General features: G+C 32.1%; 2 protein-coding genes across 5 annotated transcripts in view; one reads left to right on the forward strand and one right to left on the reverse strand.

Moving 5' to 3' along the window:
• klhl29 (kelch like family member 29) overlaps positions 1-17,290 on the forward strand; it is a 167,460-nt gene extending 150,170 nt beyond the window's left edge. For all 3 annotated transcript variants that reach the window (XR_013296734.1, XR_013296736.1, XR_013296735.1), the window contains 3 exons: positions 16,368-16,439; positions 16,523-16,628; positions 17,045-17,290. The gene's annotated coding sequence lies outside the window, so the exon portion shown is untranslated. The remainder of the gene's footprint in view (positions 1-16,367; positions 16,440-16,522; positions 16,629-17,044) is intronic.
• atad2b (ATPase family AAA domain containing 2B) overlaps positions 15,332-24,552 on the reverse strand; it is a 43,753-nt gene continuing 34,532 nt past the window's right edge. For both annotated transcript variants that reach the window (XM_077586478.1, XM_077586477.1), the window contains exons 27-28: positions 18,234-18,362; positions 15,332-17,409 (exon numbers count right to left, since the gene is read on the reverse strand). In XM_077586478.1, the coding sequence (XP_077442604.1) occupies positions 17,368-17,409; positions 18,234-18,362 (171 nt within the window). In that variant the 3' untranslated portion in view covers positions 15,332-17,367. The remainder of the gene's footprint in view (positions 17,410-18,233; positions 18,363-24,552) is intronic.

Here is a 24,552-nt window from a genome sequence, read left to right on the forward strand (position 1 = left end):
AAATAACCTTACTATACTATGTTGTTTTTTAGGGGAAAAGCCTTACTATACTATGTTGTTTTTTAAACAAAATAGCCTTACTATACTATGTCGTTTTTTAAACAAAATAGCCTTACTATACTATGTCGTTTTTTAGGGTAAAAAAGCCTTACTATACTATGTCGTTTTTTAGGAAAAATAAGCCTTACTATACTATGTAGTTTTTTAAAGAAAAATAGCCTTACTATACTATGTCTTTTTTTAAACAAAATAGCCTTACTATACTATGTCGTTTTTTAAACAAAATAGCCTTACTATACTATGTCGTTTTTTAGGGTAAAAAAGCCTTACTATACTATGTCGTTTTTTAGGAAAAATAAGCCTTACTATACTATGTAGTTTTTTAAAGGAAAATAGCCTTACTATACTGTCTTTTTTTAAACAAAATAGGCTTACTATACTATGTCGTTTTTTAAACAAAATAGCCTTACTATACTATGTTGTTTTTTAAGAAAAAAGCCATACTATACTATGTCGTTTTTTAGGAAAAATAACCTTACTATACTATGTTGTTTTTTAGGGGAAAAGCCTTACTATACTATGTCGTTTTTTAAACAAAATAGCCTTACTATACTATGTCATTTTTTAAACAAAATAGCCTTACTATACTATGTCGTTTTTTAGGATAAAAAAGCCTTACTATACTATGTCGTTTTTTAGGAAAAATAAGCCTTACTATACTATGTAGTTTTTTAAAGAAAAATAGCCTTACTATACTATGTCTTTTTTTAAACAAAATAGCCTTACTATACTATGTCGTTTTTTAAACAAAATAGCCTTACTATACTATGTTGTTTTTTAAGAAAAAAGCCATACTATACTATGTCGTTTTTTAGGAAAAATAACCTTACTATACTATGTTGTTTTTTTAGGGGAAAAGCCTTACTATACTATGTCGTTTTTTAAACAAAATAGCCTTACTATACTATGTCGTTTTTTAAACAAAATAGCCTTACTATACTATGTCGTTTTTTAGGGTAAAAAAGCCTTACTATACTATGTCGTTTTTTAGGAAAAATAAGCCTTACTATACTATGTAGTTTTTTAAAGAAAAATAGCCTTACTATACTATGTCTTTTTTTAAACAAAATAGCCTTACTATACTATGTCGTTTTTTAAACAAAATAGCCTTACTATACTATGTTGTTTTTTAAGAAAAAAGCCATACTATACTATGTCGTTTTTTAGGAAAAATAACCTTACTATACTATGTTGTTTTTTAGGGGAAAAGCCTTACTATACTATGTTGTTTTTTAAACAAAATAGCCTTACTATACTATGTCGTTTTTTAAACAAAATAGCCTTACTATACTATGTCGTTTTTTAGGGTAAAAAAGCCTTACTATACTATTTCGTTTTTTAGGAAAATTAAGCCTTACTATACTATGTAGTTTTTTAAAGAAAAATAGCCTTACTATACTATGTCTTTTTTTAAACAAAATAGCCTTACTATACTATGTCGTTTTTTAAACAAAATAGCCTTACTATACTATGTCGTTTTTTAGGGTAAAAAAGCCTTACTATACTATGTCGTTTTTTAGGAAAAATAAGCCTTACTATACTATGTAGTTTTTTAAAGGAAAATAGCCTTACTATACTGTCTTTTTTTAAACAAAATAGGCTTACTATACTATGTCGTTTTTTAAACAAAATAGCCTTACTATACTATGTTGTTTTTTAAGAAAAAAGCCATACTATACTATGTCGTTTTTTAGGAAAAATAACCTTACTATACTATGTTGTTTTTTAGGGGAAAAGCCTTACTATACTATGTCGTTTTTTAAACAAAATAGCCTTACTATACTATGTCATTTTTTAAACAAAATAGCCTTACTATACTATGTCGTTTTTTAGGAAAAAAAAGCCTTACTATACTATGTCGTTTTTTAGGAAAAATAAGCCTTACTATACTATGTAGTTTTTTAAAGAAAAATAGCCTTACTATACTATGTCTTTTTTTAAACAAAATAGCCTTACTATACTATGTCGTTTTTTAAACAAAATAGCCTTACTATACTATGTTGTTTTTTAAGAAAAAAGCCATACTATACTATGTCGTTTTTTAGGAAAAATAACCTTACTATACTATGTTGTTTTTTTAGGGGAAAAGCCTTACTATACTATGTCGTTTTTTAAACAAAATAGCCTTACTATACTATGTCGTTTTTTAAACAAAATAGCCTTACTATACTATGTCGTTTTTTAGGGTAAAAAAGCCTTACTATACTATGTCGTTTTTTAGGAAAAATAAGCCTTACTATACTATGTCGTTTTTTAAAGAAAAATAGCCTTACTATACTATGTCTTTTTTTAAACAAAATAGCCTTACTATACTATGTCGTTTTTTAAACAAAATAGCCTTACTATACTATGTTGTTTTTTAAGAAAAAAGCCATACTATACTATGTCGTTTTTTAGGAAAAATAACCTTACTATACTATGTTGTTTTTTAGGGGAAAAGCCTTACTATACTAAGTCGTTTTTTAAACAAAATAGCCTTACTATACTATGTCGTTTTTTAAACAAAATAGCCTTACTATACTATGTCGTTTTTTAGGGTAAAAAAGCCTTACTATACTATGTCGTTTTTTAGGAAAAATAAGCCTTACTATACTATGTAGTTTTTTAAAGAAAAATAGCCTTACTATACTATGTCTTTTTTTAAACAAAATAGCCTTACTATACTATGTCGTTTTTTAAACAAAATAGCCTTACTATACTATGTTGTTTTTTAAGAAAAAAGCCATACTATACTATGTCGTTTTTTAGGAAAAATAACCTTACTATACTATGTTGTTTTTTTAGGGGAAAAGCCTTACTATACTATGTCGTTTTTTAAACAAAATAGCCTTACTATACTATGTCGTTTTTTAAACAAAATAGCCTTACTATACTATGTCGTTTTTTAGGGTAAAAAAGCCTTACTATACTATGTCGTTTTTTAGGAAAAATAAGCCTTACTATACTATGTCGTTTTTTAAAGAAAAATAGCCTTACTATACTATGTCTTTTTTTAAACAAAATAGCCTTACTATACTATGTCGTTTTTTAAACAAAATAGCCTTACTATACTATGTTGTTTTTTAAGAAAAAAGCCATACTATACTATGTCGTTTTTTAGGAAAAATAACCTTACTATACTATGTTGTTTTTTAGGGGAAAAGCCTTACTATACTATGTTGTTTTTTAAACAAAATAGCCTTACTATACTATGTCGTTTTTTAAACAAAATAGCCTTACTATACTATGTCGTTTTTTAGGGTAAAAAAGCCTTACTATACTATTTCGTTTTTTAGGAAAAATAAGCCTTACTATACTATGTAGTTTTTTAAAGAAAAATAGCCTTACTATACTATGTCTTTTTTTAAACAAAATAGCCTTACTATACTATGTCGTTTTTTAAACAAAATAGCCTTACTATACTATGTCGTTTTTTAGGGTAAAAAAGCCTTACTATACTATGTCGTTTTTTAGGAAAAATAAGCCTTACTATACTATGTAGTTTTTTAAAGGAAAATAGCCTTACTATACTGTCTTTTTTTAAACAAAATAGGCTTACTATACTATGTCGTTTTTTAAACAAAATAGCCTTACTATACTATGTTGTTTTTTAAGAAAAAAGCCATACTATACTATGTCGTTTTTTAGGAAAAATAACCTTACTATACTATGTTGTTTTTTAGGGGAAAAGCCTTACTATACTATGTCGTTTTTTAAACAAAATAGCCTTACTATACTATGTCATTTTTTAAACAAAATAGCCTTACTATACTATGTCGTTTTTTAGGAAAAAAAAGCCTTACTATACTATGTCGTTTTTTAGGAAAAATAAGCCTTACTATACTATGTAGTTTTTTAAAGAAAAATAGCCTTACTATACTATGTCTTTTTTTAAACAAAATAGCCTTACTATACTATGTCGTTTTTTAAACAAAATAGCCTTACTATACTATGTTGTTTTTTAAGAAAAAAGCCATACTATACTATGTCGTTTTTTAGGAAAAATAACCTTACTATACTATGTTGTTTTTTTAGGGGAAAAGCCTTACTATACTATGTCGTTTTTTAAACAAAATAGCCTTACTATACTATGTCGTTTTTTAAACAAAATAGCCTTACTATACTATGTCGTTTTTTAGGGTAAAAAAGCCTTACTATACTATGTCGTTTTTTAGGAAAAATAAGCCTTACTATACTATGTCGTTTTTTAAAGAAAAATAGCCTTACTATACTATGTCTTTTTTTAAACAAAATAGCCTTACTATACTATGTCGTTTTTTAAACAAAATAGCCTTACTATACTATGTTGTTTTTTAAGAAAAAAGCCATACTATACTATGTCGTTTTTTAGGAAAAATAACCTTACTATACTATGTTGTTTTTTAGGGGAAAAGCCTTACTATACTAAGTCGTTTTTTAAACAAAATAGCCTTACTATACTATGTCGTTTTTTAAACAAAATAGCCTTACTATACTATGTCGTTTTTTAGGGTAAAAAAGCCTTACTATACTATGTCGTTTTTTAGGAAAAATAAGCCTTACTATACTATGTAGTTTTTTAAAGAAAAATAGCCTTACTATACTATGTCTTTTTTTAAACAAAATAGCCTTACTATACTATGTCGTTTTTTAAACAAAATAGCCTTACTATACTATGTTGTTTTTTAAGAAAAAAGCCATACTATACTATGTCGTTTTTTAGGAAAAATAACCTTACTATACTATGTTGTTTTTTTAGGGGAAAAGCCTTACTATACTATGTCGTTTTTTAAACAAAATAGCCTTACTATACTATGTCGTTTTTTAAACAAAATAGCCTTACTATACTATGTCGTTTTTTAGGGTAAAAAAGCCTTACTATACTATGTCGTTTTTTAGGAAAAATAAGCCTTACTATACTATGTCGTTTTTTAAAGAAAAATAGCCTTACTATACTATGTCTTTTTTTAAACAAAATAGCCTTACTATACTATGTCGTTTTTTAAACAAAATAGCCTTACTATACTATGTTGTTTTTTAAGAAAAAAGCCATACTATACTATGTCGTTTTTTAGGAAAAATAACCTTACTATACTATGTTGTTTTTTTAGGGGAAAAGCCTTACTATACTATGTCGTTTTTTAAACAAAATAGCCTTACTATACTATGTCGTTTTTTAAACAAAATAGCCTTACTATACTATGTCGTTTTTTAGGGTAAAAAAGCCTTACTATACTATGTCGTTTTTTAGGAAAAATAACCTTACTATACTATGTTGTTTTTTTTAGGGGAAAAGCCTTACTATACTATGTCTTTTTTTAAACAAAATAGCCTTACTATACTATGTCGTTTTTTAAACAAAATAGCCTTACTATACTAGGTTGTTTTTTAAGAAAAAAGCCATACTATACTATGTCGTTTTTTAGGAAAAATAACCTTACTATACTATGTTGTTTTTTTAGGGGAAAAGCCTTACTATACTATGTCGTTTTTTAAACAAAATAGCCTTACTATACTATGTCGTTTTTTAAACAAAATAGCCTTACTATACTATGTCGTTTTTTAGGGTAAAAAAGCCTTACTATACTATGTCGTTTTTTAGGAAAAATAAGCCTTACTATACTATGTCGTTTTTTAAAGAAAAATAGCCTTACTATACTATGTCTTTTTTTAAACAAAATAGCCTTACTATACTATGTCGTTTTTTAAACAAAATAGCCTTACTATACTATGTTGTTTTTTAAGAAAAAAGCCATACTATACTATGTCGTTTTTTAGGAAAAATAACCTTACTATACTATGTTGTTTTTTTAGGGGAAAAGCCTTACTATACTATGTCGTTTTTTAAACAAAATAGCCTTACTATACTATGTCGTTTTTTAAACAAAATAGCCTTACTATACTATGTCGTTTTTTAGGGTAAAAAGCCTTACTATACTATGTCGTTTTTTAGGGTAAAAAGCCTTACTATACTATGTAGTTTTTTAAGGAAAAATAGCCTTACTATACTATGTCTTTTTTGAAACAAAATAGCCTTACTATACTATGTCGTTTTTTAAACAAAATAGCCTTACTATACTATGTTGTTTTTTAAGAAAAAAGCCATACTATACTATGTCGTTTTTTAGGAAAAATAACCTTACTATACTATGTTGTTTTTTTAGGGGAAAAGCCTTACTATACTATGTCGTTTTTTAAACAAAATAGCCTTACTATACTATGTCGTTTTTTAAACAAAATAGCCTTACTATACTATGTCGTTTTTTAGGGTAAAAAAGCCTTACTATACTATGTCGTTTTTTAGGAAAAATAAGCCTTACTATACTATGTAGTTTTTTAATGAAAAATAGCCTTACTATACTATGTCTTTTTTTAAACAAAATAGCCTTACTATACTATGTCGTTTTTTAAACAAAATAGCCTTACTATACTATGTTGTTTTTTAAGAAAAAAGCCATACTATACTATGTCGTTTTTTTAGGAAAAATAACCTTACTATACTATGTTGTTTTTTAGGGGAAAAGCCTTACTATACTATGTCATTTTTTAAACAAAATAGCCTTACTATACTATGTCGTTTTTTAAACAAAATAGCCTTACTATACTATGTCGTTTTTTAGGGTAAAAAAGCCTTACTATACTATGTCGTTTTTTAGGAAAAATAAGCCTTACTATACTATGTAGTTTTATAAAGAAAAATAGCCTTACTATACTATGTCTTTTTTTAAACAAAATAGCCTTACTATACTATGTCGTTTTTTAAACAAAATAGCCTTACTATACTATGTCGTTTTTTAGGGTAAAAAAGCCTTACTATACTATGTCGTTTTTTAGGAAAAATAAGCCTTACTATACTATGTCGTTTTTTAAAGAAAAATAGCCTTAGTATACTATGTCTTTTTTTAAACAAAATAGCCTTACTATACTATGTCGTTTTTTAAACAAGATAGCCTTACTATACTATGTTGTTTTTTAAGAAAAAAGCCATACTATACTATGTCGTTTTTTAGGAAAAATAACCTTACTATACTATGTTGTTTTTTAGGGGAAAAGCCTTACTATACTAAGTCGTTTTTTAAACAAAATAGCCTTACTATACTATGTCGTTTTTTAAACAAAATAGCCTTACTATACTATGTCGTTTTTTAGGGTAAAAAAGCCTTACTATACTATGTCGTTTTTGAGGAAAAATAAGCCTTACTATACTATGTAGTTTTTTAAAGAAAAATAGCCTTACTATACTATGTCTTTTTTTAAACAAAATAGCCTTACTATACTATGTCGTTTTTTAAACAAAATAGCCTTACTATACTATGTTGTTTTTTAAGAAAAAAGCCATACTATACTATGTCGTTTTTTAGGAAAAATAACCTTACTATATTATGTTGTTTTTTAGGGGAAAAGCCTTACTATACTATGTCGTTTTTTAAACAAAATAGCCTTACTATACTATGTCGTTTTTTAAACAAAATAGCCTTACTATACTATGTCGTTTTTTAGGGTAAAAAAGCCTTACTATACTATGTCGTTTTTTAGGAAAAATAAGCCTTACTATACTATGTAGTTTTTTAAAGAAAAATAGCCTTACTATACTATGTCTTTTTTTAAACAAAATAGCCTTACTATACTATGTCGTTTTTTAAACAAAATAGCCTTACTATACTATGTCGTTTTTTAGGGTAAAAAAGCCTTACTATACTATGTCGTTTTTTAGGAAAAATAAGCCTTACTATACTATGTAGTTTTTTAAAGAAAAATAGCCTTACTATACTATGTCTTTTTTTAAACAAAATAGCCTTACTATACTATGTCGTTTTTTAAACAAAATAGCCTTACTATACTATGTCGTTTTTTAAACAAAATAGCCTTACTATACTATGTCTTTTTTTAAACAAAATAGCCTTACTATACTATGTCGTTTTTTAAACAAAATAGCCTTACTATACTATGTTGTTTTTTAAGAAAAAAGCCATACTATGTCGTTTTTTAGGAAAAATAACCTTACTATACTATGTTGTTTTTTAGGGGAAAAGCCTTACTATACTATGTCGTTTTTTAAACAAAATAGCCTTACTATACTATGTCGTTTTTTAAACAAAATAGCCTTACTATACTATGTCGTTTTTTAGGGTAAAAAAGCCTTACTATACTATGTCGTTTTTTAGGAAAAATAAGCCTTACTATACTATGTAGTTTTTTAAAGAAAAATAGCCTTACTATACTATGTCTTTTTTTAAACAAAATAGCCTTACTATACTATGTCGTTTTTTAAACAAAATAGCCTTACTATACTATGTCGTTTTTTAGGGTAAAAAAGCCTTACTATACTATGTCGTTTTTTAGGAAAAATAAGCCTTACTATACTATGTAGTTTTTTAAAGGAAAATAGCCTTACTATACTGTCTTTTTTTAAACAAAATAGCCTTACTATACTATGTCGTTTTTTAAACAAAATAGCCTTACTATACTATGTCGTTTTTTAAACAAAATAGCCTTACTATACTATGTCGTTTTTTAGGGTAAAAAAGCCTTACTATACTATGTCGTTTTTTAGGAAAAATAAGCCTTACTATACTATGTAGTTTTTTAAAGAAAAATAGCCTTACTATACTATGTCTTTTTTTAAACAAAATAGCCTTACTATACTATGTCGTTTTTTAAACAAAATAGCCTTACTATACTATGTTTTTTAAGAAAAAAGCCATACTATACTATGTCGTTTTTTAGGAAAAATAACCTTACTATATTATGTTGTTTTTTAGGGGAAAAGCCTTACTATACTATGTCGTTTTTTAAACAAAATAGCCTTACTATACTATGTCGTTTTTTAAACAAAATAGCCTTACTATACTATGTCGTTTTTTAGGGTAAAAAAGCCTTACTATACTTTGTCGTTTTTTAGGAAAAATAAGCCTTACTATACTATGTAGTTTTTTAAAGAAAAATAGCCTTACTATACTATGTCTTTTTTTAAACAAAATAGCCTTACTATACTATGTCGTTTTTTAAACAAAATAGCCTTACTATACTATGTTGTTTTTTAAGAAAAAAGCCATACTATACTATGTCGTTTTTTAGGAAAAATAACCTTACTATACTATGTTGTTTTTTAGGGGAAAAGCCTTACTATACTATGTCGTTTTTTAAACAAAATAGCCTTACTATACTATGTCGTTTTTTAAACAAAATAGCCTTACTATACTATGTCGTTTTTTAGGGTAAAAAAGCCTTACTATACTATGTCGTTTTTTAGGAAAAATAAGCCTTACTATACTATGTAGTTTTTTAAAGAAAAATAGCCTTACTATACTATGTCTTTTTTTAAACAAAATAGCCTTACTATACTGTCATTTTTTAAACAAAATAGCCTTACTATACTATGTTGTTTTTTAAGAAAAAAGCCATACTATACTATGTCGTTTTTCAGGAAAAATAACCTTACTATACTATGTTGTTTTTTTAGTGGAAAAGCCTTAATATACTATGTCGTTTTTTAAACAAAATAGCCTTACTATACTATGTCGTTTTTTAAACAAAATAGCCTTACTATACTATGTCGTTTTTTAGGGTAAAAAAGCCTTACTATACTATGTCGTTTTTTAGGAAAAATAAGCCTTACTATACTATGTAGTTTTTTAAAGAAAAATAGCCTTACTATACTATGTCTTTTTTTAAACTAAATAGCCTTACTATACTATGTCGTTTTTTAAACAAAATAGCCTTACTATACTATGTTGTTTTTTAAGAAAAAAGCCATACTATACTATGTCGTTTTTTAGGAAAAATAACCTTACTATATTATGTTGTTTTTTAGGGGAAAAGCCTTACTATACTATGTCGTTTTTTAAACAAAATAGCCTTACTATACTATGTCGTTTTTTAAACAAAATAGCCTTACTATACTATGTCGTTTTTTAGGGTAAAAAAGCCTTACTATACTATGTCGTTTTTTAGGAAAAATAAGCCTTACTATACTATGTAGTTTTTTTTAAAGAAAAATAGCCTTACTATACTATGTCTTTTTTTTAACAAAATAGCCTTACTATACTATGTCGTTTTTTAAACAAAATAGCCTTACTATACTATGTTGTTTTTTAAGAAAAAAGCCATACTATACTATGTCGTTTTTTAGGAAAAATAACCTTACTATATTATGTTGTTTTTTAGGGGAAAAGCCTTACTATACTATGTTGTTTTTTAAACAAAATAGCCTTACTATACTATGTCGTTTTTTAAACAAAATAGCCTTACTATACTATGTCGTTTTTTAGGGTAAAAAAGCCTTACTATACTATGTCGTTTTTTAGGAAAAATAAGCCTTACTATACTATGTAGTTTTTTAAAGAAAAATAGCCTTACTATACTGTCTTTTTTAAAACAAAATAGCCTTACTATACTATGTCGTTTTTTAAACAAAATAGCCTTACTATACTATGTTGTTTTTTAAGAAAAAAGCCATACTATACTATGTCGTTTTTTAGGAAAAATAACCTTACTATACTATGTTGTTTTTTAGGGGAAAAGCCTTACTATACTATGTCGTTTTTTAAACAAAATAGCCTTACTATACTATGTCGTTTTTTAAACAAAATAGCCTTACTATACTATGTCGTTTTTTAGGAAAAATAAGCCTTACTATACTATGTAGTTTTTTAAAGAAAAATAGCCTTACTATACTATGTCTTTTTTTAAACAAAATAGCCTTACTATACTATGTCGTTTTTTAAACAAAATAGCCTTACTATACTATGTCGTTTTTTAGGGTAAAAAAGCCTTACTATACTATGTCGTTTTTTAGGAAAAATAAGCCTTACTATACTATGTAGTTTTTTAAAGGAAAATAGCCTTACTATACTGTCTTTTTTTAAACAAAATAGCCTTACTATACTATGTCGTTTTTTAAACAAAATAGCCTTACTATACTATGTTGTTTTTTAAGAAAAAAGCCATACTATACTATGTCGTTTTTTAGGAAAAATAACCTTACTATACTATGTTGTTTTTTAGGGGAAAAGCCTTACTATACTATGTCGTTTTTTAAACAAAATAGCCTTACTATACTATGTCATTTTTTAAACAAAATAGCCTTACTATACTATGTCGTTTTTTAGGGTAAAAAAGCCTTACTATACTATGTCGTTTTTTAGGAAAAATAAGCCTTACTATACTATGTAGTTTTTTAAAGAAAAATAGCCTTACTATACTATGTCTTTTTTTAAACAAAATAGCCTTACTATACTATGTTGTTTTTTAAACAAAATAGCCTTACTATACTATGTTGTTTTTTAAGAAAAAAGCCTTACTATACTATGTCGTTTTTTAGGAAAAATAAGCCTTACTATACTATGTAGTTTTTTAAAGAAAAATAGCCTTACTATACTGTCTTTTTTTAAACAAAATAGCCTTACTATACTATGTCGTTTTTTAAACAAAATAGCCTTACTATACTATGTTGTTTTTTAAGAAAAAAGCCATACTATACTATGTCGTTTTTTAGGAAAAATAACCTTACTATACTATGTTGTTTTTTTAGGGGAAAAGCCTTACTATACTATGTCGTTTTTTAAACAAAATAGCCTTACTATACTATGTCGTTTTTTAAACAAAATAGCCTTACTATACTATGTCGTTTTTTAGGGTAAAAAAGCCTTACTATACTATGTCGTTTTTTAGGAAAAATAAGCCTTACTATACTATGTCGTTTTTTAAAGAAAAATAGCCTTAGTATACTATGTCTTTTTTTAAACAAAATAGCCTTACTATACTATGTCGTTTTTTAAACAAAATAGCCTTACTATACTATGTTGTTTTTTAAGAAAAAAGCCATACTATACTATGTCGTTTTTTAGGAAAAATAACCTTACTATACTATGTTGTTTTTTAGGGGAAAAGCCTTACTATACTATGTTGTTTTTTAAACAAAATAGCCTTACTATACTATGTCGTTTTTTAAACAAAATAGCCTTACTATACTATGTCGTTTTTTAGGAAAAATAAGCCTTACTATACTATGTAGTTTTTTAAAGAAAAATAGCCTTACTATACTATGTCTTTTTTTAAACAAAATAGCCTTACTATACTATGTCATTTTTTAAACAAAATAGCCTTACTATACTATGTTGTTTTTTAAGAAAAAAGCCATACTATACTATGTCGTTTTTTAGGAAAAATAACCTTACTATACTATGTTGTTTTTTAGGGGAAAAGCCTTACTATACTATGTCGTTTTTTAAACAAAATAGCCTTACTATACTATGTCGTTTTTTAAACAAAATAGCCTTACTATACTATGTCGTTTTTTAGGGTAAAAAAGCCTTACTATACTATGTCGTTTTTTAGGAAAAATAAGCCTTACTATACTATGTAGTTTTTTAAAGAAAAATAGCCTTACTATACTATGTCTTTTTTTAAACAAAATAGCCTTACTATACTATGTCATTTTTTAAACAAAATAGCCTTACTATACTATGTTGTTTTTTAAGAAAAAAGCCATACTATACTATGTCGTTTTTTAGGAAAAATAACCTTACTATACTATGTTGTTTTTTAGGGGAAAAGCCTTACTATACTATGTCGTTTTTTAAACAAAATAGCCTTACTATACTATGTTGTTTTTTAAGAAAAAAGCCATACTATACTATGTCGTTTTTTAGGAAAAATAACCTTACTATACTATGTTGTTTTTTAGGGGAAAAGCCTTACTATACTATGTCGTTTTTTAAACAAAATAGCCTTACTATACTATGTCGTTTTTTAGGGTAAAAAAGCCTTACTATACTATGTCGTTTTTTAGGAAAAATAAGCCTTACTATACTATGTAGTTTTTTAAAGAAAAATAGCCTTACTATACTATGTCTTTTTTTAAACAAAATAGCCTTACTATACTATGTTGTTTTTTAAACAAAATAGCCTTACTATACTATGTTGTTTTTTAAGAAAAAAGCCATACTATACTATGTCGTTTTTTAGGAAAAATAACCTTACTATACTATGTTGTTTTTTAGGGGAAAAGCCTTACTATACTATGTCGTTTTTTAAACAAAATAGCCTTACTATACTATGTTGTTTTTTAAACAAATTAGCCTTACTATACTATGTCGTTTTTTAGGGTAAAAAAGCCTTACTATACTATGTCGTTTTTTAGGAAAAATAAGCCTTACTATACTATGTAGTTTTTTAAAGAAAAATAGCCTTACTATACTATGTCTTTTTTTAAACAAAATAGCCTTACTATACTATGTCGTTTTTTAAACAAAATAGCCTTACTATACTATGTTGTTTTTTAAGAAAAAAGCCATACTATACTATGTCGTTTTTTAGGAAAAATAACCTTACTATACTATGTTGTTTTTTAGGGGAAAAGCCTTACTATACTATGTCGTTTTTTAAACAAAATAGCCTTACTATACTATGTTGTTTTTTAAGAAAAAAGCCATACTATACTATGTCGTTTTTTAGGAAAAATAACCTTACTATACTATGTTGTTTTTTTAGGGGAAAAGCCTTACTATACTATGTCGTTTTTTAAACAAAATAGCCTGACTATACTATGTCGTTTTTTAAACAAAATAGCCTTACTATACTATGTCGTTTTTTAGGGTAAAAAAGCCTTACTATACTATGTCGTTTTTTAGGAAAAATAAGCCTTACTATACTATGTCGTTTTTTAAAGAAAAATAGCCTTAGTATACTATGTCTTTTTTTAAACAAAATAGCCTTACTATACTATGTCGTTTTTTAAACAAAATAGCCTTACTATACTATGTTGTTTTTTAAGAAAAAAGCCATACTATACTATGTCGTTTTTTAGGAAAAATAACCTTACTATACTATGTTGTTTTTTAGGGGAAAAGCCTTACTATACTATGTCGTTTTTTAAACAAAATAGCCTTACTATACTATGTCGTTTTTTAAACAAAATAGCCTTACTATACTATGTCGTTTTTTAGGAAAAATAAGCCTTACTATACTATGTAGTTTTTTAAAGAAAAATAGCCTTACTATACTATGTCTTTTTTTAAACAAAATAGCCTTACTATACTATGTCATTTTTTAAACAAAATAGCCTTACTATACTATGTTGTTTTTTAAGAAAAAAGCCATACTATACTATGTCGTTTTTTAGGAAAAATAACCTTACTATACTATGTTGTTTTTTAGGGGAAAAGCCTTACTATACTATGTCGTTTTTTAAACAAAATAGCCTTACTATACTATGTCGTTTTTTAAACAAAATAGCCTTACTATACTATGTCGTTTTTTAGGGTAAAAAAGCCTTACTATACTATGTCGTTTTTTAGGAAAAATAAGCCTTACTATACTATGTAGTTTTTTAAAGAAAAATAGCCTTACTATACTATGTCTTTTTTTAAACAAAATAGCCTTACTATACTATGTCGTTTTTTAAACAAAATAGCCTTACTATACTATGTTGTTTTTTAAGAAAAAAGCCATACTATACTATGTCGTTTTTTAGGAAAAATAACCTTACTATACTATGTTGTTTTTTAGGGGAAAAGCCTTACTATACTATGTCGTTTTTTAAACAAAATAGCCTTACTATACTATGTCGTTTTTTAAACAAAATAGCCTTACTATACTATGTCGTTTTTTAGGGTAAAAAAGCCTTACTATACTATGTCGTTTTTTAGGAAAAATAAGCCTTACTATACTATGTAGTTTTTTAAAGAAAAATAGCCTTACTATACTATGTCTTTTTTTAAACAAAATAGCCTTACTATACTATGTCGTTTTTTAAACAAAATAGCCTTACTATACTATGTCGTTTTTTAAACAAAATAGCCTTACTATACTATGTTGTTTTTTAAGAAAAAAGCCATACTATACTATGTCGTTTTTTAGGAAAAATAACCTTACTATACTATGTTGTTTTTTAGGGGAAAAGCCTTACTATACTATGTTGTTTTTTAAACAAAATAGCCTTACTATACTATGTCGTTTTTTAAACAAAATAGCCTTACTATACTGTCGTTTTTTAGGGTAAAAAAGCCTTACTATACTATGTCGTTTTTTAGGAAAAATAAGCCTTACTATACTATGTAGTTTTTTAAAGAAAAATAGCCTTACTATACTATGTCTTTTTTTAAACAAAATAGCCTTACTATACTATGTCGTTTTTATATATACATGGTCGTTTTTTAAACAAAATGCCTTACTATACATGGTCGTTTTTTAAGAAAAAAGCTTTACTTACTATGGTCGTTTTTGCCGTTAAAATATCTCTCCAGATCTTCCAACACGACAAATCCTATTTAGGTTGCTTTAAAAGAAGAAAAAACATGTTTTTAGAAAATTGTTCAAGTATATCAAGAGCAGTTTTATTTGAGAAATACAGTAAGTGTTTCCATTCCAAATACAACCGTACACTAAAAAGGTAACAAGAGCGTGCGTTCTGTGTGGTGTCAAACGGGCTTTCAAAAAACCCAACCCGAACTCTGACCGCGCCGCAAAACATTTTGGACGCTAAAAAAGTGTCAGCGCACGTGGAGAAAAATGGAAACAAAAAAAAGGGGAGCTCGCTTGGCATACTGGGCTTCAAAAAGTCCATTCAACTACCAGACAAAAATTGGTTGTTAGTCCATCTTGGCTACAATAATAAACAAAGCAATATCACAATGTATGACATTTAAACTAACTCATGTCTTTAATTCCCAAATTTAGCTCTTACGTATGTCTTTTGGCAACAAAATGTAGATGGATTAAAAAAAATCTGGTCCTGTTCCTGCGCAATTCCAGTATGCAACATATCAAAACCAAAAAATAAACAGTAAATTATGTAAGTCTATTGGTGCTACATCGAAAAATAAGAAAAACTCAGATGTGATACAGAGCTTTTTTTGTGCGAGAACAATACGCTTCTTTAGGAAATAAATACATAAACACTCACAAAAAGTCGGAAAAGCAAAGAAAAGGTGTAAAAATTCTCAAAATGCCCCGAAAACCTGCTACACAAACGCTACAGGTTTACAAAATTCAAAACCAAAAACAAGTGAAAATCGTTAACAATAAATAGTCATGAGATGAAATCTGCCCAATTATACAGGAAAATGATGCATCATGGGAGTTGGAGGCCGGGTAGACATTCGCCGCTAATAAGTTGTTATGTGACAGGTTAAAAAAAAAACAAAAAAACATTGAGTATACCGAGTAAACAGCTGACAATAACTTACGCTGAGGTAGCTTGTGGACCGAGCGCTAACCCGGTGTCGGCAGCTTGTTAAATTGAATTTTTGCATAATCAGTCCACCATCTTTTCCTAGCATTGTAATAAAAGAAACAAGAACAAAAAAACTCAACAAAAAATATAAGGTTATGTGTATGTGAAACAGGTCCATGGGGTTTAAGTCTGGGAATCCTGCCTACGCCACGTTGCCAACAACAATAGGACCGTTTTCAACGAGGTACGTGGTCGCACTTGGGGGGGGGTGACGATTCATTGTTCGCTGTTCTGTTAAAGTCATGTTTTGGCTTTTGTATTTCTTAGCCTTACGCGAGTTAAACGTAACGACGCTTAACTCATCCACTTCGTTTTGAATGGAAACGAAGAATTGAAGTGGACCAAGTTCCGAGTCTGCATCTCATGTGAACAGGTAAAACTGATTCATTCATTCATATTTTTTGGGGGGGGTGTTAAGGATCCAAAGTACTAACAGAATTTAGCCGGTAAATGTAGCTAAATGTAGCTAAATTTGCGCAGTTTTTTTTCTGTTTCCTATTAATGAACTTGGGATTGTTGGAGTTGATTGCGCTAACTTTCATCACTGTTCTATTATAACCTAGCAGTACTATATTTTTTCTAATGATATCGTCCTGACGAATCAAAAGCATGAACTTAACAGTGCTGTTTTTTTGTAACAGTTTCTTTGGAGCTAACATGGGACGAAGAATACAAAGTACGATAAAGTGGTGGTGGGGAACACAATTAGTTGTGATTTAGAAAAACAAACAAAAAACCTTCAGCGGCGTTGTAGACCGATGGTGATTGGTCTGGTGTTCCTGTCTCCAGGTGGCATTCGCAACGGTCTGCTGGTGAAGATCGGATCGGAGTGTCCACGTGCCAAACGGAGATGTCTTGGCATCAAGCAGCATGGATTGAGAGTAGCACCCAAGTAGCACCTGGATCGGCCATTACCGTTGGTTGGCGTGGGTGTACATGTGCGCCAGTGTGACACATGTCCTAGGGGTGGGGGGGTCTTTATTTGTCAAAGCGTTGTTTTCCTGAGACGATAGCACCATTAAATGTCTCTCGGTATGTGCGTGTCTTTGTGGTCCCTCGGGAGAAATCGTTTCCGGGGCGGTTTGCCCCAAGACAATTTTGTCGTGGGCATCTCACGGGAAGGTGTCAAAATGCCGGATTCGCTCTTCCATTTCCTGAAGAACACAAATAACAATGAAACGCTTGGTGAAGAAGACTAGCAACACCCGGTGACGCCGCCAAAGCCTGTAAAAAGCTTTTTCATTAAAAAACGACATAGAAATCCTGGAAACAGTAGAGAGATTTGTTTTAGTCGAAGAGGAAGATATCGTTTTAATGGCAACTGACACTAATCTCGATTTATTGGCAAAAAGTATGCACTGGTTTTGCGACGGTACGTTCGATAGTGCACCTGACGACCATTAACTCTATACCAGTGCACACTTTTTGCCAATAAATCAGATTAGTGTCAGTTGCCATTAAAACGATATCTTCCTCTTCGACTAAAACAAATCTCTCCCCTCTTAACGAAACCCTAAGTTCGTCTGTTATTATAACTGTCTGGCAACGAAGTGTCCGGCGACGAATTGTCCGGCGACAAATTGTCCGTCGACAAATTGTCCGTCGACGAAATGTCCGGTCACTGTGTAATTGGTTGAGAAACAAGCTGATGAGTGGCAGGCAAATTGTGGTATTTAAGGTCCCAACATTTATTAAATATAGCGCCTGTGTTGTCATGATAGGACTTGGCCAAGTAATTGATGGCATTTTAGACACTTACAGTCTTTTTATTAAAAAAATAAATAATTATGTGATAATTACCGATAGACTGACTTTTTTTTTTTAAATCGTGATAACAATTTTTGTCATATCGCCAAGCCCTAAGCTCACTAGTTCAGAACGCTTAAGGCAACTATATAATTTCGAATTTGACGACTATTTTTTCTTTCAAACGACGATACCACCCCGTGTTTGAATAACAATAATAAAACAGACTTACCTCCAGTAATCGTGTCTTGTCGTACTTTCTGCGATGGGCGAAGATGCACTGGCTGAGCGCCGAGTAGAGTCTCTCCATCTGCTCCACGCTGAAACCTTGGCTCTTCAAGACCACCATGTTGAGTAGCACCTGTAGGATAAATGCAAATGTCACATTTATGATACGCTCTCAAGAGCTGCGACGGAATTTAGAGGTCAGAGGCATACAAAAGCCGGTGACAGTTCATTAAAGCTAATCGTAGTAACGGACAAGTTTGCATTTCACAAAGACTTTAATTAAAACATCATGGACTGTAAAAGGCCCTTTTAATTGACCCCGGTCTATTTTTTATTTTTTTAAATGCACAACTCATCGCAACACGCCCACTCGAGTCGACCGAGGCACATTAATTAAAGTTCCCGACAATGACGATGGGGGGGAAGGAGGGTACGGTGGGCTAAAGGCGGCGACTTTGCCTCAACGATCACAATGCCGTGTCCAAGATGAAGTCGCCTGACAAATGGGATTTAATTATACACGCAGGCCTTAATTTATTTTGATTACAAAGGATGTTGATTACATTGATGGGTTCACTACGAGCGAACTATCACAGTAACGCAGAAAGCTAAGCTTTATCGTGTTTCCCTGATCTATGCTAATCTATGCTATTCATAATGGTAGAGACAATATTAATCTAGGGAACTAAACAATCCATTCTAAAATCTGTTTGATTCATTAATTGTGACAGCCTTGGTTAAGTATAAAGCACAAAGTAATTCAAGTCAGTGTTAGTTATGCAAAAATCCGCTCCTCCAAATCAGACATCAGACTTTGTGACCATTATCTTCACTTACAGAACCAAAGAAGAACCCCAAAGCAAAAAGAACTTGACTTCATTAGCACATTAAAAAAGTTAGCCCATCGCTATTCCCGGCGGATCTGCGTCTCCAGCAAAACAGCAGATTAAGCCGATAATAACTTTGACAACTTTGTCACTTCTCATTAGACATTCAAGGCAGCATAAGACAAACTCCTTCCCAAGATGTGACATAAAACTCCCCGTTGGCCTGGAATAATTGCGAGTCCCTTGTTAAGTAAAAAGCCAGTGCTGAGGACTCTTATTAGCCCCTGAAAAAAATAATAGTCATCATTAGCTCTCCAGTCCGCTGAGCCCTACTCGCCACATTTTATAGCGCTATTTTCAGACCGTAACTGGTAATAGAGTGCGTACACATCCAAAGGGGAGCTCTTTGGATGTTCACCACACCATGTCATGAAGCCAGAACAAAATGGAGCACAATGAGGCATCCCCCCCTTTAAAAAATCTGCATAAAAGCTTTAATTGGCGTAATGACAGTCCATCTCGGCAGTCTCGAAAATCCCTATTTTGCGCATTTCTCTCTCGTTTTGGGTGCACTTTGCTATTTTCCTGTTCTACCTCGCATCTTTTCACCTTTACCATTTCAATGTTTTATAGAGCCACCTCCCCCTAAAGCTCTTTGCTGTATTGTGTTTTTTTTTTTTTGTATTATTTATATATATTCCCATCTCATCCTGCCTCATTTCTGCTTCATTCACCCCCTTTGATGCATTCTCCCACATGCTGAGAGGCCTCTGATTGCACTTTCCTGCCTTTTGTCCGCTTGGTCAGGGGTTTGGCGGCGACGGCGTGTCTTACAACGCGCTTGATGATTGAGTAAGCGTGGGGCTACACAAAAGGGCAGTAATCCCATGTGCTAAGGAGCACTGCTGACATGGGCCATTTAACCTCCATTTGCTGTTCCCTTTCTTTATACCCGTGTTACCTGCCATTGCGACAAGTTCACAAGCTTTTATTTAGACAAAAAGTTTTTTTGTTTTAGCCAAATGCTGGGGGGAAAACAAGATTTTACCTTTAGGGAGAGGTGGAATGAAGCAAAATGCACAAAATGTTGTATAAAACATTACATTTATGGGTAGTAGTGGACTACTGCGTAAGAGTGCATATTTTTTGTCATTCTTTTTGTAGGAGTGGGTTAAATCGTGTTTATTCGAAATAAATTGGACATCTAGGGCACCAACAGCACTGAAAGATTAGAAGTCGCAGGCAGTCTTCTCAGTTTAAATGAATTAGATGTCTATCAAGGATTGTCTAGAGCTGGGTGATAAAATGATAACGACAATTACCGTAAGAATTGTTTGTCAACGATATTACAAACTCGATAAAAATGTTTAATTTAAAACTGCAATTACACAACCTGACCACGACAGAAAACGGGCGGCTGTTGCGAGATAAACACTAGTTCCAGACCTACGCTCAGGAGAAGAGGATGGGGAAACGTGTTTTTAGCATGTTAGCAATAGAGACTAACACGGAGCATGAACGCAAAGAAAAGGACAATAATACAGCCAAAATAAGCGATTATGAGATGCAGGACAACACCGAGCCGACCCACTAAAAAAAAAGTCAAAAAAGGGTTGTTCTAAACTGTACTTTTTAAGTCTAAGCATTATTTTCTCCATTAAGAAAAATCTAAGAGTTTCTCCATTTCAATTAATCCATCCTTTAAACAGCCGGTACAATTTATTCAGAGTGAAGATGCTACTTAACACCTACTTTTTGGGATAATAATTTCAGAGGAAGTTACAGACGGCAACTCACGAGTGTGGATAAATTATACACAAGTTGGCGAGTAGAAATCCCGCTAACGCTCGACACTCAAAATGTTAGTCGTTTTACAGTAAGGACGTGAAAAGATAACGATCAACAAAAGGTCGACTTAAGTTTTAGAGCTCTGTGGTGGTGAAGATAATTGTGAGAGGAGGTAGAATTTTACACACACACAATAATGAGGACATGATTAAGGTCCTGCTATTCCACTTCAAGACACCAATTTGGTTTCTTTTCCATGAAAACAATAAATGATGAATGAACATCGTTTTCTTTCTGCCTGGCCAGGGCGGTCCAAGTGTAGCTTCGTGATGGCACGACGCTTTTTAAAAAATAAAATCCGGTCCGTGTGGCAAATACGGCAGCGTTCACACAGGTAATGCAATATAGATGGTGTTAGAAGGGTCAGGGACAATCACGACAAATCATATTATAGACCTCGTCTTGGAACATTAGAATGAGATGCTTGGCCGACGTGGGAAGGAACGGTGGTGAGTGAGCCCTTCAGGGGTTGTCAACTCATCTTAAAATATGCAGCTGGGCCAGCTTGGCTTCCAACATCAAATCGCTGGAAAAATCCCCAGGACGCTTGATAGCTGTGAATTATCTGTGCTCGGTTTAAAGGAGGAGGAAAAAGGGGCTTTTAAAGCCCTCATGCGAGATCAACGTCAAAAAAAAGCATTCTCTAATATTTTCTAAGGACTTTTGGTACATCTAAAATGTATTTTTATCAAAGGAAAATGCGCACCTGGGCACAGGAAGAAGAAAACCACCAAGTCATTGGCAAAAATAGGAGTTTCTGTACTTGGAAAAAGCCTCACTGAGACGGGAAAATGCAATATCACTGCACGAGGTCAGACAGCTTCAAGAAGAATCGCATCTATGTATATTTGATTGGCAGATGATGAACTCTGCTATTATTGCGTTCTCTTTGGAGACACAAACATGCTCGAGGGCCACTTTGCCTAAGGCAAGATGGGGCTCCCCCCTGCTGCGATGACGAAGAGTGAGCGAAGATGAGAAAATGGAAGTGGGATGTGGCTGTTGTCGAGTAGGCTTGCGTTGAAAAAAGGAAACGGTGAAATCCTGTAATAACTCCGTGTCGCGCCCGAAAGAATGCGTACTGTGCCGGCGGCGCCGAGAAAAGAGCTCATTCTGGGCAGCTGTTAAAAGAAAAAAGCATCGTCGGCAATAAGTGCGAGAGTGGGAGAGTGGGGAGGGCTCAAGATTGGGTATTTACTTCTTAAAAGCCATCTTCTGCATCGCTTCCTTACAATAGGTTGATTGTTGGAGGGGGGAAGAAAAGAATAAGAGCAAAGCTTTGGGTCCTGGTCATTTGCATTTAGAGATTTGCGTAAAGGTAGCAAAAAGGAGAAAAACAGTGGTTGGAAAGTGGATACAACCCTGCGTAAATTCTAGGTTTTTTGTAATAAAGAAGAACGAAACCTAGATCCGAGTCTGCTTTTGCTGAAATGATGGCAAAAAGTTACATTCAAAGTCAACTAAACCCACGTTGGAAATATTCGTATAAAGACTCAAGAATGTCGGAGAACTTTGATCAAGATACGAAGAACTTTTTAAAAAGAAACGTATGATGTGGACAAGACAGAGTTACAGGTTGCGTTGAGATGAGGAACTACTACTGAGAGAAATATCTGGTTAAAATCCGACTTGGAATCAATCATGTTTGAAGAAAAATGTAGAACATCTCCATCAAGAAGTTTCCGAGTCATTACGATGCATTCTCAAGGTACACGGAGATACGAGTCCTCGCGTCGCCTCAAGTGGCGACTGCCACCAAACTCCTTTTGGTATTTAATTCTCGGAAGAGCTTTCAGAACCTCTTCCATCACCTTGACAGCGGGGAATAATGAGCACCCCATAATCAATGAATATAACCGAGGGAAGGCTGACATCCACCACAAGTCCTAATAAACAGCAGCGAGCATTGCGCCGCTTAAAAACGGTGGCGCCAATGGGAAATTCAATTTGTTCCGTAAGCCGAGGGGATAAAAAAGCAATTATTCACAGTCTCCCTATTTTCACGATCTGTTTCTTAAAGATAACCCGAGCGCCCACCTCCCCCACCTCCGCCCCACGACACGCTTTAGCCACAAGCCGGCAGATTAGTGCCGTGTGTTGCTGTTCACAGTGGCGGACCGTCAGAGTCCAAAAGATCAGGCCAACTAAAAGGCCTGCCAATCACTTTGAGTGATGGCGTCAACAGCGTCATCCGTGTGGGACTCTGGTAGAAACCCACTCGATAATGGTTTGATGGCTCTATGTCACTTTAGAAAGGGGGCTGGAAAAGTGAGAGCATGTCAAAAGAGCACTTCTTTTACGCCAATTACACCCACCACCCGCCCACTCGCCGTTGCCGGCGTGTGTGGAGGGGGGAGGGACCCCACCGAGTCTAAAAAGGTACCGATTTCCAGAACCGAATGTTCTGTTTGGGGAGCCGAGTGGGTGACCGCTCATGTTTTAGTCATGATGGTGTTGCCTCGTAGGAGATGGGACTTTGTTGATTGGGCGAGGGATGGTGTGCCGTAATTGGCACCCCGGGAGAAACTGCGCCACAAAAAATGGCAAAAAAAAATGGCAAAGAGACTTTGGATAAGCCTGACAAAGTTGTTCAACTGAAAAGGACAGCTGACAACCATCAGTTTGGAAACAGACCTATGGATATAGAAGGAAGTCGAAGTGCGGTCTTCCGTGAAGGGGCTTTGCCATCGCATATGATGTAAATCCCCTTCTGCAGGGGAACAAAAAAAATGTAGCTTTAACTTTGCTTTGTTCAGAAAGTTTAAGTGAAAGCAAAGCATGCTGGGGATGAGGGCAAGGTCAAGCAATTGTTATTAGCTGACCTTCAAATGAAGCACGATCAAGTATGACGGTCAATGTCGCGGCTAACGCCGCTAAGAAAGGTTGCCGTGCTTGCGGAGCTAATTATAAGCTTTCAAAACAATTTAGCTTCAATTTGTTAGTGAATTGAGATGAAATACTTGTCACTTTTTTGGGTAACATTTTCCTTCGGTGACGTGCTGTGAGATTTTGCTCATGTAAAATATATGCTTAGGCTGAGAGCACTGGTCTAAAGTACCTGCTCTTCTGAGTGAAAGCCATTCAAACAAGTTCTCCAAGGAGTGCAATTTGGAATTTGCCTGAAAATGGCTGCTTCAATCCTGCTATATTTCGCCCTTCATTCATGAAGACTTTTTACACCCAAATTACCATCGACTGGTGAAATTTGGGGCCATTTTCTGAGGAAAAGGTCTTTCTCATTTTTCAAACAGGCTTCTGAATGGTTGTTTCCAAACAGCAATGTGTCAAAGTACCAGAGCTGAAATTCAGCCTAACTAACTACATGGCTGTCCTTCTGCTCAGTTTCAATTTTCTGTTAAAATGTCTACCCAAGCACGTTAAATTTTGCAACTGCTCTATGGGGGGATTTTTGTAAAATTATAAGTAAAGCTGGGAGATAAAATGATGACGATATTAAAAACTTTCGATAAAAATTCGACAACACGGAGCATGAACGCAAAAGGACAATAACACAACCAAAATAAGCGATTACGAGATGCAGGACAACACCGACCCGACCCAGTAAAAGATCCAAGTGAATTCTCCCTGGCGTTTTTTTCCGTTTTTTAAAAATGCCTCGTAAATTCCTGTGCGCAAAGAGCAGCCTTA

This window comes from Stigmatopora argus, chromosome 19 (genome assembly GCF_051989625.1).
Source record: "Stigmatopora argus isolate UIUO_Sarg chromosome 19, RoL_Sarg_1.0, whole genome shotgun sequence".
In the NCBI taxonomy this organism is placed as follows: domain Eukaryota; kingdom Metazoa; phylum Chordata; class Actinopteri; order Syngnathiformes; family Syngnathidae; genus Stigmatopora; species Stigmatopora argus.